A 17,809-nucleotide genomic window follows, 5' to 3' on the forward strand; every position below is an offset into this window, starting at 1 on the left:
GAGGATCGGAAAAGCAATGAATTTTTAGGTTCCAATCCTTTTTATTTGTATAATTACATTTTGAATCTTATCTCTACAACCCGCTGGCTTAATATAGCCTTGTCCAAGAAGAGTTGTGCAAGATATATCTAGCTGACATTTTTTGTGATGAATGTGTCTTTTTATTCTCCAAGAGCAGTTTTTGGAAGAATAGTCTATAGGATGGTAGAAAGAAAGAAAAATGTGGAGGTTGCTTCTGAAAAGGGGCAATAAATCCAAATCAGACAGAGATGGCATCATTTTCAAAAGGAGAAAGTTTTTGGTATAGGCCATCATCAGATAAGCCTCCTGCTGTCATTAAGTAAAAGGAAGTGAGAAATCTCTTTGTTTTCTGCAGATCTGAATGTCGCCAGGTGAGACAAATCTCAAGACGAACAGCATTGGGGAACGAGACAGACTTTTAAAAAATATGAGGCAGCTTTAAAGTCTGGAGCAAGAGAAAGTGAGTAGAGAGAGAAAGAGAGATGTTGTATGATCTATATTTTTTCTAGAGCAAGGCAGGGAAAAAGTGTGAATATCACAACTCACAAACTTTCTTGTACAACCCTTGATGATATGAGTCCTTCACAAGCAACAACAGCAAGGATGGACCTAAACAAACTACCCACATGTCATATGTTCTAAGACTAAGGCAATGCAAACCTTAACAGACATGCATGTATCGTCGAAGGCTTTAATGGTCAGAATCACTGGGTTGCTGCGAGTTTTCCGGGCTGTATGGCCATGTTCCAGAAGCATTGTCTCTTGATGTTTGGCCTGCATCTATGGCAGGCAACCTCAGAGGTTGTGAGTTCTCCTGGAAACTAGGCAAGTGGGGTTTATGTATCTGTGGAATGCCAGGGTGGGAGAAAGAACTCTTGTCTACTTAAGGCAAGTGAGAATGTTGCAATTGGCCACCTTGATTAGCATTAAATGGCCTTGCAGCTTCCTGGAGGCTGCCTGGAGGAATCCTTTGTTGGGAGGTGTTAGCTGGCCCTGATTATTTCATGCCTGGAATTCCCCTTTTTCTGAGTGTTGCTCTTTATTTACTGTCCTGATTTTAGAGTTTTTAAAATACTGGTAGCCAGATTTTGCTGATTTTCATGGTTTTCCTTTTGCTGTTGAAATTTACATGGATGTAATTGCTACACTTAGAGTGGGCCCTTGGTATCTACTGGGATTTGAGTCCAGGACGCCCTGTAGATATCAAAAGCCATAGATGTTCAAGTCCCATTATATTTAATGGCATGGCAAAATGGAATCCCCTTATGGCAAAACCAAGATTTGCATTTTGGATTTTTAATATTTTGGTTGCCTCTGTGGACACAAAATGTCTGGATATGGAGGATAGAATGTACTGGGCACATTTGGTCATCAGCTGAACCTCAGCAAAATGCTTTGCTGTCTCCTAACTCTAAGTTGCCCATATTCAACCATTTTTTATCCAAACTACTTTGCACAGGTGCCTGAAATCCATTGCTACAAGCAGCTTGTCCAGAAGTAGTTCCAGACCATGCCTTACTCCTTGTCTGTCTCAGCCATTTTTTTGTTGTGTCAGGAGCAACTTGAGAAACTGCACGTCACTTCTGGTGCGAATCGGCCGTCTGCAAAGACGTTGCCCAGGAGAGGCCAGGATGTTTTACCATCCTGTGGAAGGCTTCTCTCATGTCCCCACAGGAGGAGCTGGAGCTTACAGACGGGAACTCACCCCACTCCCTGGATTCGAACCACTGACCTTTCAGTCAGCAGTCCTGCCAGCACAAGGGTTTAACCCATTGCGCCACCAGGGGCTCCCATGAGACTTCACAAAGACTCACTTCCAGCCTCCTCTCCCCCCCCCCCCCCCTTATTTGTATCCGGCTTTATCTCTCTAAAAAAGAGACCCAAAGTGGCCAATGGTAAAACAAATACAATATATAATTCAAAACGTAAAAAGTATACAAATATTAAAACAGAATTAAATTTCTCAATATTAAAACACATAGTTTAAATCTTTGGGTTTTAGACCTGAAATATCAGGGAATGAGAAACTGCTGACCTAGCAACTCTAGAAAGGAGTTTGGAGTAAAATGGAATGCCATTTCATAGAGTGTTAATTTACCATAATCTTTATGTTAACACTGGACGAACTAATCAATCTCATATGTAACCTGCCAAGTTTTGTGACTGCCCAAACTTTGCCTTTTATTTCATTGGCCGAATTCAAAAGCCTAATATTTTTTTATTGCTATAAAGATGTTAGAAGAATTTTTCATAGCGATATTGTAGCTGGTGTGAATCCTCTGTTCTGCTGGAGAAGCTAGGTTCAGATTTACATAATAGTCAGGGACAGAATTTATCCAGGCTGAAGAGCTCCCCAGTGTGGTTGAGTGTCCTTCAGAGCATCTGGGACCAGTGTTTCTTCTTCCTGTTGTAATTCAGCCTTTGATTGTGCCTGCACCTGATAGCACCGAAGAAGATGATCATGGGGATTCTGGACCTGTGAGCCAACAGGGGATTTTAAGTCCTGAAAGTGACCGATTCAAGGAGCTAGTAAAAGCCACATTCCAGAAAGGGTTGCTGAGAGGCATTTCACTGGGGAAGCAAGGTCAGAAGCTGAGATGAGCTCAGAGGATGAAACTCCAGGTAGACAAGTTAATGAGCAGATAGATAGGAGAATTACGTTTCGTGAACACAGAGCTGTTCAGCAGAGTTTGCGAAGGTCAAAGCACTTATTAGCCAAAAAGTCCTTATCAGTTTCTCAGGGGAGATGGCATGATTTTCTGTCTATATTAGAAAGACAAGCAGGCTTTTTTTTTTAAAACCAGTCTGGGCAACATTGGTTTTTGAGAAGCATCAGCCATGGTCAAGTCTTAGCTAGTCTGCTAAGGGATTTCTACTTCATGTTCCATGTTTTCAAGTTTCATGTTTTCAAGTTTAAGTGATTATTCCTGGATTTCTGTATTGGATTTTTTTATGCTGCCTTTTTGTGTTCTGGGCTGGATGCCTTATTGTCTTGGATTTTGCAACAACTCTTGTACCTTGAATCTTACGGAATTTTTATACATTTGAACTTTGACATTTTTACTATTTTACTGCTAAATTGCTTTTTTATAATCTTCAATAAACTGCTATTTTAACTTGGAATGGAGCATGGTGGTTAAGTACAGAGATATCCCCTGCCTTGGAGTACGACATTTCCCACCTCCACTCTATGATAACAAATTGTTTATGACCATGTTGGGACTCTTTGTGTATAGGTATGAAGTTTTTCAATTTGAGAAATAATTGAACAAGATTGTATTTGGGGGAATTATAGTTCTCACCAATACTGACATGTTAATAACAAAGCCTAGTGGTTTAAAAAGTTTAAAAGTACATCCTATGTCTCTAGCATCTTTGAAAAACAATCTCTACATTCATGCACTGCATGAATTATGATGGATGCTTTGTTCTTTGAAATTCACTGTAAGGAAATTACGGTTTTTATTGCTGCACGGCACAGTTGATTACTGCAATAATCTCAGTCTTTCTGCAGTGTAGGCTCTGAGGTCTGGTTTAGGTTTCAAATTGGAACAAATAGTTTTATTTCTGTTCTGAGAGTTTACCATTCTCCCTTAGCCTCCTGCAACATTATTAAAGGTTTTAAGCTGTGGTGTGAATAAAACATGAACAAAAATCCATAGAAGTGGGTGGGAAACATGTGGCCTCCAGCTATTAAGGGTCTAAAATCCACCAGCGCATTCTTCACAGTGAAGGAGCATGAGAATTGAAGTTCAGCAACATCATGCTGCATATACCACACTCGGTATCTGTGCCATAGATATATGGTGCCTAACAGAGCTTGGAAAGTTACTTTTGAGAAGATGCATGATTATAATGGCATGTAGAAACCACCATATTACTACCACTACTCAGATAGGGATGGCTTTAGCATGCCTTTAACTACATTAATCTTGAGTGTTATATGCCAAGCAAGGAATACTCCTGAAGTCAAGTTTGCAATAGGAAAAGTGCTGAATCATAAAAAGCCATATTGTGAAAGTCAAGTATACTACAATGATCATGGCAATGCCATCACAGAACTATGGAAATGAAGACAGCTGGCAGAAGCAGCACAGATACCTAAAATCATGTTCAACACACAAGTCCAATTTCTCCAGTTTTCCTAGGATCCCTAAGGGATTTTCTGTTTGGCTCCAGAATATGCTCAAAGATATTGGAGGACAAAAACTATTTTACAAAAACTTTCACTGGGTGCTATTCCAGCTCGCCAAACAAGGATTCCTCTAGGTATAACACAGCCAGGCATTGAAGCTGCAAGGCTATTCAGTGCAATTCAACTAGACCAACAAAAGATTAACCTTGGGAGAAGGCGGCCAGGCAAGTACCCAGTCTTCCAAGTAGCAAACCTATTCCATTATATTCCAGCTCACCAAACAAGGATTCCCATAAGAAGAAAACGGCCAGGCTTTGAGGCTGCAAGGCTATTCACTGCTATTCCACCTGGCCAACAAAAGATTCCCATAAGCCACAGCAACGTGTGGCCGGGCACAGCTGGAATATCTATATATTTATATATATAGCCCCTGGTGGCACAACATATTAAAGCACTGAGCTGCTGAACTTGCGGACTGAAAAGTCGCAGGTTCAAATTCGGGCAGCGGAGCGAGCACCCGCTGTTAGCCCCAGCTTCTGCCAACCTAGCAGTTCAAAAACATGCAAATGTGAGCAAATCAATAAGTACTGCTCTGGCAGGAAGGTAATGGTGCTCCATGTAATCATGCTGGCCACATGATCTTGGAAATGTCTATGGACAACGCCAGCTCTTCGGCTTAGAAATGGAGATGAGCACCAACCCGCTGAAAGTATATATATATATATGTGTGTGTGTGTGTGTGTAGTCCCCGGTGGCACAGCGGGTTAAACTGCTGAGCTGCTGAACTTGCTGACTAAAAGGTCGGCCGTTCAAATCCGGGGAGCAGAGTGAGCTCCTGCTGTTAGCCCCAGCTCCTGCCAACCTAGCAGTTCGAAAATATGCAAATGTGAGTACATCCATAGGTACTGCTCCGGCAGGAAGGTAATGGCGCTCCATGCGGTCATGCTGACCACATTAACTTGGAGGTGTCTATGGACAATGCCGGCTCTTCAGCTTAGAAATGGAGATGAGCACCAATCCCCAGAGTCAGACACCACTAGACTTAATGTCAGGGGAAAACCTTTACCTTTACCTTTACTATACACACACACACACACACACACACACACAAAGTCATACATATGCACGGGGTATATTTCAGTATATTTTACAAGCCCAATTGCACCCAGAAGAGGCCCTTCTTCCATTTCCACCTCCATTGCCCTGGCCTCTGAGGAACAGAAGAACAACATCAAGCCCATGCCTAGTAGCAGATGAACGGTCCTCCTTCCATCCCAGCTGCTACTGCCCTGGCCTTGGAGGAAAAGAAAAGAGAGAGCATCTGCTGGAGTTAATCTTTGTGATTCCCTTTTCTTTTTGTGTCATGATATAATCAGTTTTTAAGCCTGAGGACAGGAAATTGTTTGTTGTTCTTCTGCTTGTAAAGCACCATGTTCAGTGATGGAGCTATATAAATAAGTGATAACAATAGTAAGAGGACTCATTAGTAAGAGCTTTACTAAGATCCATTAGTAAGAAAACTCTTCCTAATAGATATACCCTCTATGATTTTAATTCAGGCAACTGTCCATAGAAAGTAAGTGAAAGAAGTTCCCACACTTATCAGAAGGCCCCTTTTGATCCAGTCTCCAAACCAAGACTGGTACCAATTGATCTGGTTGTTGTATCCCTTCTTTTTTCCAAGAACTGAAGATGTTGTACAAGGCTGTCTCTCCCCTTTTAAATCCTCAAGACAATCCTATGAGGTAGGGAGGCTAGGGTGAAAGATAGTGACTAGTTGCAAATTTCTCACCTGCCTTCACAGCTAAATGGGAATATGAACCTAGGGCTCCATTCACAGTGTGAAAGTAATCATGAGATCAATTTTATGCACTTGTACATATGGTAGGTTTGTAACTGCTACATTATTTCCGTCCACTTCCAATCTTTCTTTACCCATTTCATAAATGCATATCAGATGAATGATCGCTCTAATACAATAAACCTTTGTCCCCTGCCCTTTTTTAAACAAATGCCTTTTCCCATTCTCGCTTTCGGAATGATTTTAAAATCAGTATTAACCCGTTCTGCTGAAGTGTAAAATAAACATAATGCGATAAATAAAGCTATGCAAGTTGAATTTATGACAAGACCACACAATTCTCAAATCCAATTGCATAGAGCATTTGAATGGATAATATCATGGACTCATATTTTCTCTCTATATCTATCTATTTAGATACAGGGAGGGCAAAAACTAAAGAGGGGTTCTAATATTTAATAACTCCTTTATTTTTTGTTTTTAATTTACAATATAGCATCATATATAGTATATATAGGTAATAAATTTACATTATGTGTAAAATATCAAGGCCTGAAAATGGTCTCCAATATCATAGCATCATATACGGCGGGCATGGGCGAACTTTGGCCCTCCAGGTTTTTTGTACTTCAACTCGCACAATTCCCAACAGCCTACTGGCTGTTAGGAATTGTGGAAGTTGAAGTCCAAACACCTGGAGGGCTGAAGTTTGCCCATGCCTGATATACAGTATATTTCACACCTCTTTGTGACTTTTGGTCTACCCTGAAAATTTATTTATATATACTGTTATTCCCATATCTGTGTTCTGACTGGTAAATAAATATGTACATTGCTTGTCAGTAGTCATTGTTTATTTCATTTCTAAATCAGCAAAGTCTCTCTTCTTTTTTTCGGGCCCTTCTGTCATGATGGGGCACATCTCCTGGCATTTACTGAATCACTTAGGTACGAAACCAGCATCATGGTATTTCATATTCAGCTAGGATCACAGCATAATCAACACGGAACATTTTCTGTGAGGCTACAGAATTGCCATACAATGACATCTTCTGTCTAAATATTTTGAAACTGCTTGATCAATCCCTGACAGATGCCTAAAAGGAAATGCTACCCTACTGTGTTCTAAAATAACATTTGAGTACTTCTTCACAGGTGTGCTGAACAAACAATAATATGCCAGAATAACAGATTTACTTCTGAATCAACTGTGAAGTAATCTTTGAGGTACAAACATTACTTTGGCTCACTATTGTAAACAACCTCCATGAAACTATTTGAAAATGCACAATAATAAGCCCTTAGTGGAATTAATACGAGGGCTATCCAGAAAGTACATTACATTTTGGAATTAAAAATGAACAAAGTATAGGAGAAAACATTTACCATATGCAGTTGAAAGCCACACCCAAATACCACATCTCACGTAGTCACCATTCAAATCTAGGCACTTACCATAGCGATGAAGGAGCTTTGCAACTCCTTCCCCACTAAATTCTGCCGCTTGCATCCTCAACCAGCCGGTCACCTCTTTCCGCAGCTGCGCAGCGTCGCCAAAATGCTGCATTGCCAGCCATGCCCCCATTTTTGGAAACAAGTGGTTGAGGAAGAATGAGCACCCCAGAGAATAATAGGGATATGCAGTAGAATTTTTTTCTCAGTCTGTACATCACGAGAACTAATAGTCATGTCTGGCATCTCACAAGCAAATAAGCATTAATTTATCTACATTTTGTTTGTGACACCGTATGATAAATGAATCCCTCCAGAATGTAGCAACATTCTTGATAAACCCAAGATTTCACATTGCAAACATCAAAGGATAAGATGTGGTGTGGAAAGATAAGTGTGCATTTTATGTTGAAAATGAAAGGGAAGAAATCTTCAGGTTCATGGGAGAAAATTATTTAACTCTCGGTGTGCTTTAAACAGTTGCTCTTTCTCAGGGGAAAACAACCATTTTCAGTATGGTATCTCAGTGCTGTTGCAGCTTGCTTTTGAGGTAAAGGGCACTGACAAGAGTCTACATAGGTAACTTGAAAATTGTTACTCAAGGAACAGTGCCAGTAAAGACAACTTGCTACCTGAGGCAAAGCATCAAACAGTGTCCCTGACCTACTTAAGCCAAGTTTTCATACTTGAAGCCAACCAGGTCATTTGGTGCATGAGAGAGAAAACCTCATAAGCATCTTCCCCCATGCAACTTAATAAATCCTTTCTTAGTATTGCCTGAGGTGGCTCCTTGAATCCACCTGATGTTAGTTGTGCTGTCCTACTTGGCTTTCCCTCCCTTGCTTATTTTCTGGTTGCTGTTCTTGGGAGGAATGTTCCATTGGCTCTCATTTTGGGGGTGGAGATTGGGACTCCCCTTTAGGTTTGGATGAGATGGTTCAGCCTGTGAGCTTGCCTCTAAGGCTTTTTCCCCTCCTTTGGCCATTCCAGAGAAAAACCTCTTAGAGATAGGTCATAGAATTTGGTCTGGGTTCTTTGACCTGGCAAATTCAAACAGGCAACATAAATCACGTACTTACCTTATAGTCACATCATAGCTTTAGGTATTTACCTCATAGCCTCATACTTACCATTACAGATAGAGCTCATCATAGCCACGTACTTATCTTACAGTTTACCTCATAGCCTTGTACTTACCGGTAGCTTAGATAGTATACCTCATAGTAAAGTACTTACCTTATGTACTTACCTTATAGCTTATCACCTTATAGTTTACCTCAGAGTTATTATAGATAGTTCACTATAGCTGGTATTTACCACATAGTTATAGCTGATAGTTTACCTCAGAGTCATTATAGTCATTATAGATAGTGCTTATCACAGCCTAGTACCTACCTTTCCTCATAGCTTGTGTGTTTATCCCTTATAGTCTCTATAGCTTTCATTCTCAATCAATATAGTTTTATTTCTGTATAATTTCAGTGATTTTACCTCATATTATTTCTAATACATTAAAAGGACTGTTTCCTGTTTTCAATAAATATATTTTTGGTTATCTTTAATCAGCTTCTAGAGTATTTACTTTGGGGTTTGAGGTATAATTATAAGGTAAACCGAAGCCGCTTGGGTAGCCAGACCTGGAGATAGCCATTTTCCCCCAGCGTGCTTTCACACTAGTGGTGGATCTGCCAAGAAAGAACAACTTGAAACAAACCCATGTTGGATTTTAAATAGATAACTTGCTTCTTGACCACTTGGGGTTTTCCCCTCTTCTTTTCCATCCTATTGATGCCGTTATACATTTTCTTCATCTATATACAGTGTTCCCTCACTACTTCGCGGTTCGCTTTTTTCAGATTTGCTGTTTCACGGTTTTTGAATAAACTCTAAAAGAATATTATAAATCATTAAAAAATACAATTTACAGCCTAAGGAAGGGAGGGAGGAGAAGCTGAAGAGAGAGAAAAGGAGCCCAGGCAGCAACAGGAGGAAAAGGAGGTGATTTATCAACACACGATTGGTTGATAAAGACTTAAAATAGTGTATAACTACTAAAATAATGTATAAATATTAAAATAAATATAGCGTCCCTACTTTGCAGATTTTCACTTATTGCAGGTGGTCCTGGAACCTAACCCCCACGACAAGTGAGGGAACACTGTATATCTATATATAAGGAGCACTGCCTTTGGAATATAGGCACTGCAACTCTTTATATCTATATTGAGCTGCAAGGAGAGCAGGGTAATACAATAATAATAATAATTATAATTATTATTATTATTATTTAGAGCTTTCTCCATATTTTATTTTCCATACCACCAGACTATGCCACAGCAACATGTGGCCGGGCACAGCTAGTTGGTTTTATATGGCCAATAACACAGAAGCATCTCCTTCTAATAGTGGTTCTATCTGCATACAGCAGTAGGAGACACAGTGGCACAATGTGCCGGCTGGACCCTTGTGCCGGCTGGACTGCTGACCCCGAGGTCTGGTTGCTGACCTGAGGGTTGCCAGTTCACATCCGCAAGACAGGGTGAGTTCCAGTCTGTCAGCTCTAGCTTGTGAGGACATGAGAGAAGCCTCCCAGCAGAATGGTAACACATTTGGGCGTCTCCTAGGCAATGTCTCTATACACTGCCAAATCTCTCACACCAGAAGCAACTTGCAGTATGTTCTCAAGTCGCTTCTGACATGATAAAAAAAATAATTGGGACTTTACTAGAAGTTGAACAGAGGGAAGAAGAACGGAAGTCACAAACTTTTCCCCTCCCCCTTCCCCTTTTTACTCTTTTTTTCTCTTCATTTTTTCATTTTTTAATTTTTTTATTCCTTTTTTTGTCTCTTCTCTTTTTGTTTTATAGTCCTACCTTATGTGTTATGTCTTTGTTACACATTCAATGTTAGATTTAAATGTTATTAATAAAAAATATTTTAAAAAAATCTTACAGTGACACACCAAACTCACCATGGTGTGGCAGTTAAAATGGTACATAATTAAGATGTTTATTAAGCTGTTATAAATGGCCACTGAATTTAAAAGTATAAAAGAAAGAAGAAAACAAATAGTTGCCACTTGCCTCACTAATGAATATTCAAAGGAGAATACCACGTGTTGTAGGCTACATTTCAGAAGAAAGCAATGGCAAAACATTTCTGAATATTTATTTCCTAAGAACATCCTATGAAATACATGGGGTCACCATAAGTCCACAGGTGTCCTGTAGAAACACACACAAATACACACATATAGATACTGTACAACCTACTCTGTGAGCAAATCTCAATGTCTAGACATTAATATGGTGTCATATTATAGCATCGTGCCAGAGATAGATAGATAGATAGATAGATAGATAGAGATATATATATATATATATATATATATATATATATATATATATATTCAGACTAATTCTTTATCTAATAGTTCTGTTTGATTCCATAGTCCAAGGTGCTTCTTGATGAACATTGAAATTAGTTGTTGAGGTCGTCGTTGATATTCAACTAGAACTTCGTGAGATGCTGTGATTTGGTCACCTTCAAGTCGATCCAGGAGAGTCACGCAGACCACTGCAGCTGGAAATGAGACAAGCATGCAGGTATGTGTTCAGACTTGTTTTTACATGGATTGTACAAAGATTTTAAGCATAGAGATATATCTATTTTATTCAGTTCAATTAATTCTTGCAAGAAGTTGCGAACAATATTTTTTTTATGACACGGAAGGAGGTTGAGAGGTCAGACATTTGTTTTGTTTTTGTTTTGATTTTTCTATTTTTCAGAGGGGGGGAAGGCGCCTGCCAAGGCCACAGCACCAGCCAGCACCGCTCAAACGCCCGGTAAGGAGCCAGGCAAAGGGAGAGGGGGGAAGGCGCAGGATGACCCAAACACTCCTAACCTCCCCCCCCCCCCCCGGGCCAGGCCTGTGCATGTAGGCCCAAAGCCTGCACCAATAGGCTTTGTGCCTACGCATCCTGTGAAGCCCAGGTGCAGACTATCCGGCCTATGCGCCCAGACCTTGCCGGGCCGAGTGCGTAGTGTTGTGACTCAGCTGGAGTCTCAGAGTGACTCTGATGGGGATTGTGGGATTCAGATTCCAGATGTTCAAGATGATGGGATTCAGGTTCAAGATGACTCTGATGGGAATTATGAGATTCAGGTTCAGAGTGTCCCTGCTGTGAGAGATGAGGAGCAGGGAGCCATTCCCATGGCAGGGAATGGTGTTGATGATACTGGAGTTGATACCGAAGCTAGCCAGGTGCAAAGGGAGGATAGCTCCCAGTTAGGTAGCATGCAGACAAAGGCTGCTGCTAACGAGCTGTCTGGCCTTAACAAAACAGCATCTCTGGATCGAGCTGGCCATTTGGAATTTCGGGTTCACAGGAGTGTCAGAATAGCAAGCAAGAAAGAGGTCAGAGGCCAAAGAAATGCGTTCATGCTATGCAGGGAATTTTAAAGGGTATGCTGAAAGAGAAATCTTTGTCAAAAGCAACGTCTGGTTTGAGTTAGAAGCAGCTCTTGCTTTCTTGGATTATCCTGTAGCTTTGTGTATTCAAGTTCATGGGACTATGTCATGTATTAATGGAACCTTGTTTTATGCCTAAGGATTTCTAGGATTAATCTTTATAACCTTGATTTTGCAACAATCTTTTGAATCTTTACTTTTCCTTTTTAAGGACTATTTATTTCCTATTTCCTAATAAACTACAAAAGACTTCAGTCTGTGTACAGCCGGGTGTGTTCATCAAGGCGAAACTACCCTGGGGTGTGACAGGGTAGCCGAGTAAGTAGCAGGCCTTATAGCAGGCAATAGGCTGCAGGCCCTGTAAGGTCCAGCTGGGCATGGCGCAAAGCCTGCCCCCATAGGCCCAAAGCTCCCGGGCCTACGGGTGCAGGCTTCGGGCCTACGCACCTGGGCCTTACAGGGCCTACAGCTGATCGATCTGCGCCGGGCTGTGGCGCAGGCTGGTAAACAGCTGCTGCAGTAAATCACTCTGACCATGAGGTCATGAGTTCGAGGCCAGCCTGTGGCGGGGTGAGCACCCATCAATTAAAAATAAAATATAGCCCCTGCTCATTGCTGACCTAGCAATCCGAAAGATAGTTGCATCTATCAAGTAGGAAATAAGGTACCACTTATAAAAAGTGGGGAGGCAAATTTAACTAATTTATGATGTTGGAATGAGGACGTGCCATCAGAGTGGATGATAAAGCAGCTGCTCCCCCCTGTGGCCAGAATCGAACATCCCCTCAGGAGAAGGTTAAATTGCCTCTGTGTCTGTCTGTCTGTTGTCTCTGTCTCGGTTCCATGTGTATATGGGCATTGAATGTTTGCCCTATATGTACATAATGTGATCCGCCCTGAGTCCTCTTCGGGGTGAGAAGGGCGGAATATAAATACTGTAAATAAATAAATAAATAAATAAATAAAAGCAGGCTTGGAGAAGATACCAGCTCCCACCTGCCTTTTTATTCGAGTTAGTTTTTATTTCATTGGGGGGCTTTCTGTTTCGTGCCATCCGAATGGACAGTACGAAACAGAAACACGAATGAAACAGATGGGACAAATACTACGCACATCTCTACAAAGCAGTCTTTTTTGTGGTCCCTGGGCTGCCAGAGTTTTGGAGCTGTGGAATTTTGTTTTGTTTTCTTGCTCCCCATGGACCATATTAGACACAGGAGGAGACTTTGTCAAAATAGGAAGTAAACCAGAAATGATTTTCAATTGCTTAAAAAAGAAAGGTTTCTCCTAGGCCTAAAATATCTCAGAGAGCCAAAAATGTGGCAAATGCCTCACTCCAGAGGTAATTTGGGAGCATAAACTGATGTTTTTGTGATGGGATGCCATGGGGTTTTCCAAGGTCTTCTAGGGGGAAAGTGTGGCTACATAACTTTCCAAAGTCGCCAAAGCCTGACAAACTTTCTTCTTCATGCTCTTGTTATAAGAATAGCTTAAAAAAACCCTTCAAACTAATCGACAGTTTTGCATCCATTTGTGATGATCAATTTATCTAGCAAATTCATATCATTTTGGTTATAGCAAAAACAACAGAATATAGAGAAAGGAGAGCAATTATGTCTTTAGATAAAGCTGAGCTCATAGCATAATTTTTGAAGCTGCATTTCCTTAGGAAGAGAAAGGTCAATTCCCCATCTCACATGTACTTCTCCTCTGCAATTTCTCAGTGCTTGTGTTAAGAAAAATCTCAAATATACATTGCGTCCCAATAAACTGGGCTCTCGTTTCAGGAATTCAAAAGCTTTTTAATCAATTTAATTTCAATCGATAAATAATGAAAGGCTGCAGTCCCGCTTAAACATTGACATAAATTAGGCTGAAGCCTGTTTACTTCGGGAGACAAAAGATAGTTAAGCTATCACTGAAAATGGTATGTTCAATTTGTTTTAATCAATGTGTAGACTGCTTTAAAAAATCTTGAAGCAGTTTATAAAATTAAGGGACTAAAATAAATGTCAATGTTATTCAGTATAGTTTTGAAAAATGTTTCTTAGATTAGTTTGCAGATTATATTACTTTCTCAGCTACTAGTTTTTAAAAAAATAAAATAAAAAAGTATCCTGCTTTTTGTGTGTCAGGAGCGACTTGAGTACCTGTAAGTTGCTTCTAGTGTGAGAGAATTGGCCATCTGCAAGAACGTTGCACAGGGGACGCCCAGATGTTTTACCATCCTGTGGGAGGCTTCTCTCATGTCCCCGTATGGGAAGCTGGAGCTGACAGATGGAGGCTCACCCTGCTCCCTGGATTTGAACTGCCAACCTTTTGGTCAGCAGTCCTGCTGGCACAAGGGTTTACGGGGGGCTACTTTTTAGTATTGTGCTGAGAAAGGTTTTTAAAAGTGGGGAAGCATTCCATTATGTGAGTTCCCATCTTCACTATGAGTTGGTACAACCCAGCCACTTAAAACTATTCATCCATATTTGCAGGTTAAAGATTTCATTTTTCACAGGTTGCTATATTTTACTGCCACGTCCACTAGAACCTATAACATGATTCTTTGTTAAACTTGATTTTGTGGAAAACCACGGCAAGGGTTTTACACCTCTTATCAGTATTTTTTCCATTTTTTAAAAAACAGAAATACAGTGTGCTGTTAACATCCACTGGGGTTTGATTCCAGGACACCTGTGGATACCAAAATGCATGGATGCTCAAATTCATTATCTACAATCACTTAACAAAATGGTGTCCCTTATATAAAATGGCAAAATCAATATTTGCTTTTTAGATTTGTTATAAAAAGTCATGGATGGAGAAATCTGTGGACACAGAGCACCAACTATATAGCAGTAGTTGAAAATGGTGGCTAAATAATTCATGCTACTACCCAGGTAGGAGACCCGGTGGCGAAGTGTGTTAAAGCACTGAGCTGCTGAACTTGCAGACCTAAAGGTCCTAGGTTCAAACCCCGGGAGCGGCGTGAGCGACTGCTGTTAGCTCCAGCTTCTGCCAACCTAGCAGTTCAAAAACATGCCAATGTGAGTAGATCAATAGGTACCGTTCTGGCGGGAAGGTAATGGCGCTCCATGTAGTCATGCCGGCCACATGACCTTGGGGGTGTCTACGGACAACGCCGACTCTTCGGCTTAGAAATGGAGATGAGCACCAACCCCCAGACTCCGACATGACTGGACTTAACATCAGGGGAAACCTTTACCTTTTACTACCCAGGTTAAAATTTCCCCCCAAAGAGGAAAAAACTAGTACATTTAGAGAAAGTATAGTGAAGAGAGAATGGTATTGCATACAAAAACTGCAGTCATCGGACCCTTCCACACAGCAAAAAAATGCAGAATATCAAGGCAGAAAATCTCACTATATCTGCTTTGAACTGGAATATCTGAGTCCACACTGCCATATATTCCATTTCCAAGCAGATAATGTGGGATTTTATTCAGCTGTGTGGAAGGAGCTATTGTTTCTACTTCTTCCTCTCCAGGACAAAAATTAGCAACACACCAAAACACTCAAACCAAATAAACGGGGAGAAGAACCATCTAAGACCACTATCCTTGATGGCCTAGAGAGAAATACCTGGACAAATCCCACTGTTAAATATCTCAAGGGTTTTGTTCCTTGCAAATGTTTTGAAGAAGGGCCAGGCATTCATAGCCAAAAGCACATGGAATTAACCTTGAAATTCTCCCAATAATTATTCATAGGTCAAATGTACAACTTGGAATTGTTCCCTTTTGGACCGCAACTACCAAAATCTCCCAGTAGACATTTCCATTGGCACAACAACAACAACAACAACAACAACGATTTCATTTTTTACCAAGCCACTCACTATTTATTTGTTAATGTCTATATTTGGTAGCCTGTATTCTATGTGTATGTTGATTTGACTCTTTGGTGCGGAAGGAGTTATAGACATGTGATTATACTGAGCATGTGCAGACTCAAGACTCCATTTTATATTCAGTATCTGTTTGGACTTCAATGGGAGTAGAGGTCTTGCATTAGACCTCAGAGGAGATGAATGCATACAAGTTGCTGTTTGGACTTCAGTGGAGAAGTCAATTTAGAGACTTCATTATTTGCTTATGGACTTCGGTGAGTACAACCATACTGAAGACTATGAACTATTGATAAAGACTGATACCCTGTATTCTCAACACAGAGAAGAAGAACTCTATCCTATCTGTAACTGAACTTTATTAAGAAATGTGCCTGTATGGTGAATTAATACAATATACAGTAGAGTATCACTTAACCAACATTCACTTATCCAATGTTCTGGATTATCCAACACATTTTTGTAGTCACTGTTTTCAATACATCGTGATGTTTTGGTGCTAAATTAGTAAATACAGTAATTACTACGTAGCATTACTGCATATTGAACTACTTTTTCTGTCAAATTTGTTGTATAACATGATGTTTTGGTGCTTAATTTGTAAAATCATAACCTAATTTGATGCTTAATAGGCTTCTCCTTAATCTCTCCTTATTATCCAACATATTCGCTTATCCAACGTTCTGCCAGCCCATTTATGTTGGATAAGTGAGACTCTACTGTATGTTATTTTTCAAGAAGACTTTGTTTTATCTCTGAGAGCATATTTTAACTAAGAGGTTTAAAGGAAGTGTATATCTTTTGGGCAACTTCAACTGCAAAGAAACAACCATTCTCTGCTAACCAAATATATTTTTGTAGTGGCATGTCTTTACCCTTGGCAATTTAAAGACATGGTTCTTCAATTTAACAGCTGAAGTTACCTGTGTGCCATTACATGATTGCTTGTGAATATCACTTGTCAAAAGAGTTGACTTCTAACAAGGTCATGCTTTTCTTGACTAGTAGTTTTCCAAAGGTGGTCTCCACATGTTCATGGAGATTCACATTTGCCAAAAGGATATGTGCCCATAGACTGGGTGCAGTGATGTTCCAATAGCTTATGCAATAAGTTATGTTTTGCAATAGGATATGGAATGTCCAATAACAACATAGTAAAAATACATAAGCATTATCTAAAATATGCATAGGGTAAAGGTAAAGGTTTTCCCCTGACATTAAGTCTAGTCATGTCCGACTCTCGGGGTTGGTGCTTATTTCCATCTCTAAGCTAGACTGTGGCGCAGGCTGGTTAGCAGCCAGCTGCAACGAATCACTCTGACCAAGAGGTCATGAGTTCGAGGCCAGCTCGTGCCTGCGTTTGTCTCTGTTCTATGTTATGGCATTGAATGTTTGCCCTATATGTGTGCAATGTGATCCTCCCTGAGTCCTCTTCGGGATGAGAAGGGCGCAATATAAATACTGTAAATAAATAAATAAATAAGCCGAAGACCCGGCGTTGTCTGTAGACACCCCCAAGGCCATGTGGCTGGCATGATTGCATGGAGTGCTGTTACCTTCCTGCTGGGGCGATATCTATTGATCTACTCACATTTGCATGTTTTTGAACTGCTAGGTTAGCAGACGCCGGGGCTAACAGCGGGAGCTCACTCTGCTCCCCAGATTCCAAACACTGACCTTTCATTCAGCAAGTTCAGTAGCTCAGCGGTTTAATCCGCTGCGCCACTGGGGGCCTAAAATATGCATATTAAAATGTATTTCTACAAAATACATATACAGTATTAAAATACACAGAACAATTACTAAAATATAGTGGACACAAGACACATGTTTATAATTCATGATTAAAACTGGGTAGGCTTTTCGGAAGAGATACGTCTTACTTAAGTTGTGTCTTAAATTCTGACCGCTCATTTAGCTGTTGGAGCTTTTCCAGCGGGTCATTTCACAGTCTTGGGGCAGCCAAAGAAAAGGTCCTCTGGGCGAGTTAATAGTAGACAAGTATTCTGGGTTTTATAATTTAAATATTTATTTTTCTAATATCTGGTCAAACATCATTTGAGCCTAGTATAT

General features: G+C 40.4%; 1 protein-coding gene and 1 long non-coding RNA gene across 4 annotated transcripts in view; one reads left to right on the forward strand and one right to left on the reverse strand.

The window, feature by feature from the left end:
• Positions 1-10,788: 10,788 nt before the first annotated feature.
• upp2 (uridine phosphorylase 2) overlaps positions 10,789-17,809 on the reverse strand; it is a 53,008-nt gene continuing 45,987 nt past the window's right edge. For all 3 annotated transcript variants that reach the window (XM_062965451.1, XM_062965459.1, XM_062965442.1), the window contains one exon: positions 10,789-10,991. In XM_062965451.1, coding sequence (XP_062821521.1) covers positions 10,819-10,991 — 173 coding nt within the window. In that variant the 3' untranslated portion in view covers positions 10,789-10,818. The remainder of the gene's footprint in view (positions 10,992-17,809) is intronic.
• LOC134294425 (uncharacterized) overlaps positions 13,939-17,809 on the forward strand; it is a 46,314-nt gene continuing 42,443 nt past the window's right edge. Inside the window, exon 1 of the long non-coding RNA XR_010001334.1 lies at positions 13,939-15,993. This is a non-coding gene — a long non-coding RNA (uncharacterized LOC134294425). The remainder of the gene's footprint in view (positions 15,994-17,809) is intronic.

Source organism: Anolis carolinensis, chromosome 1 (assembly GCF_035594765.1).
Source record: "Anolis carolinensis isolate JA03-04 chromosome 1, rAnoCar3.1.pri, whole genome shotgun sequence".
NCBI lineage: Eukaryota > Metazoa > Chordata > Lepidosauria > Squamata > Dactyloidae > Anolis > Anolis carolinensis.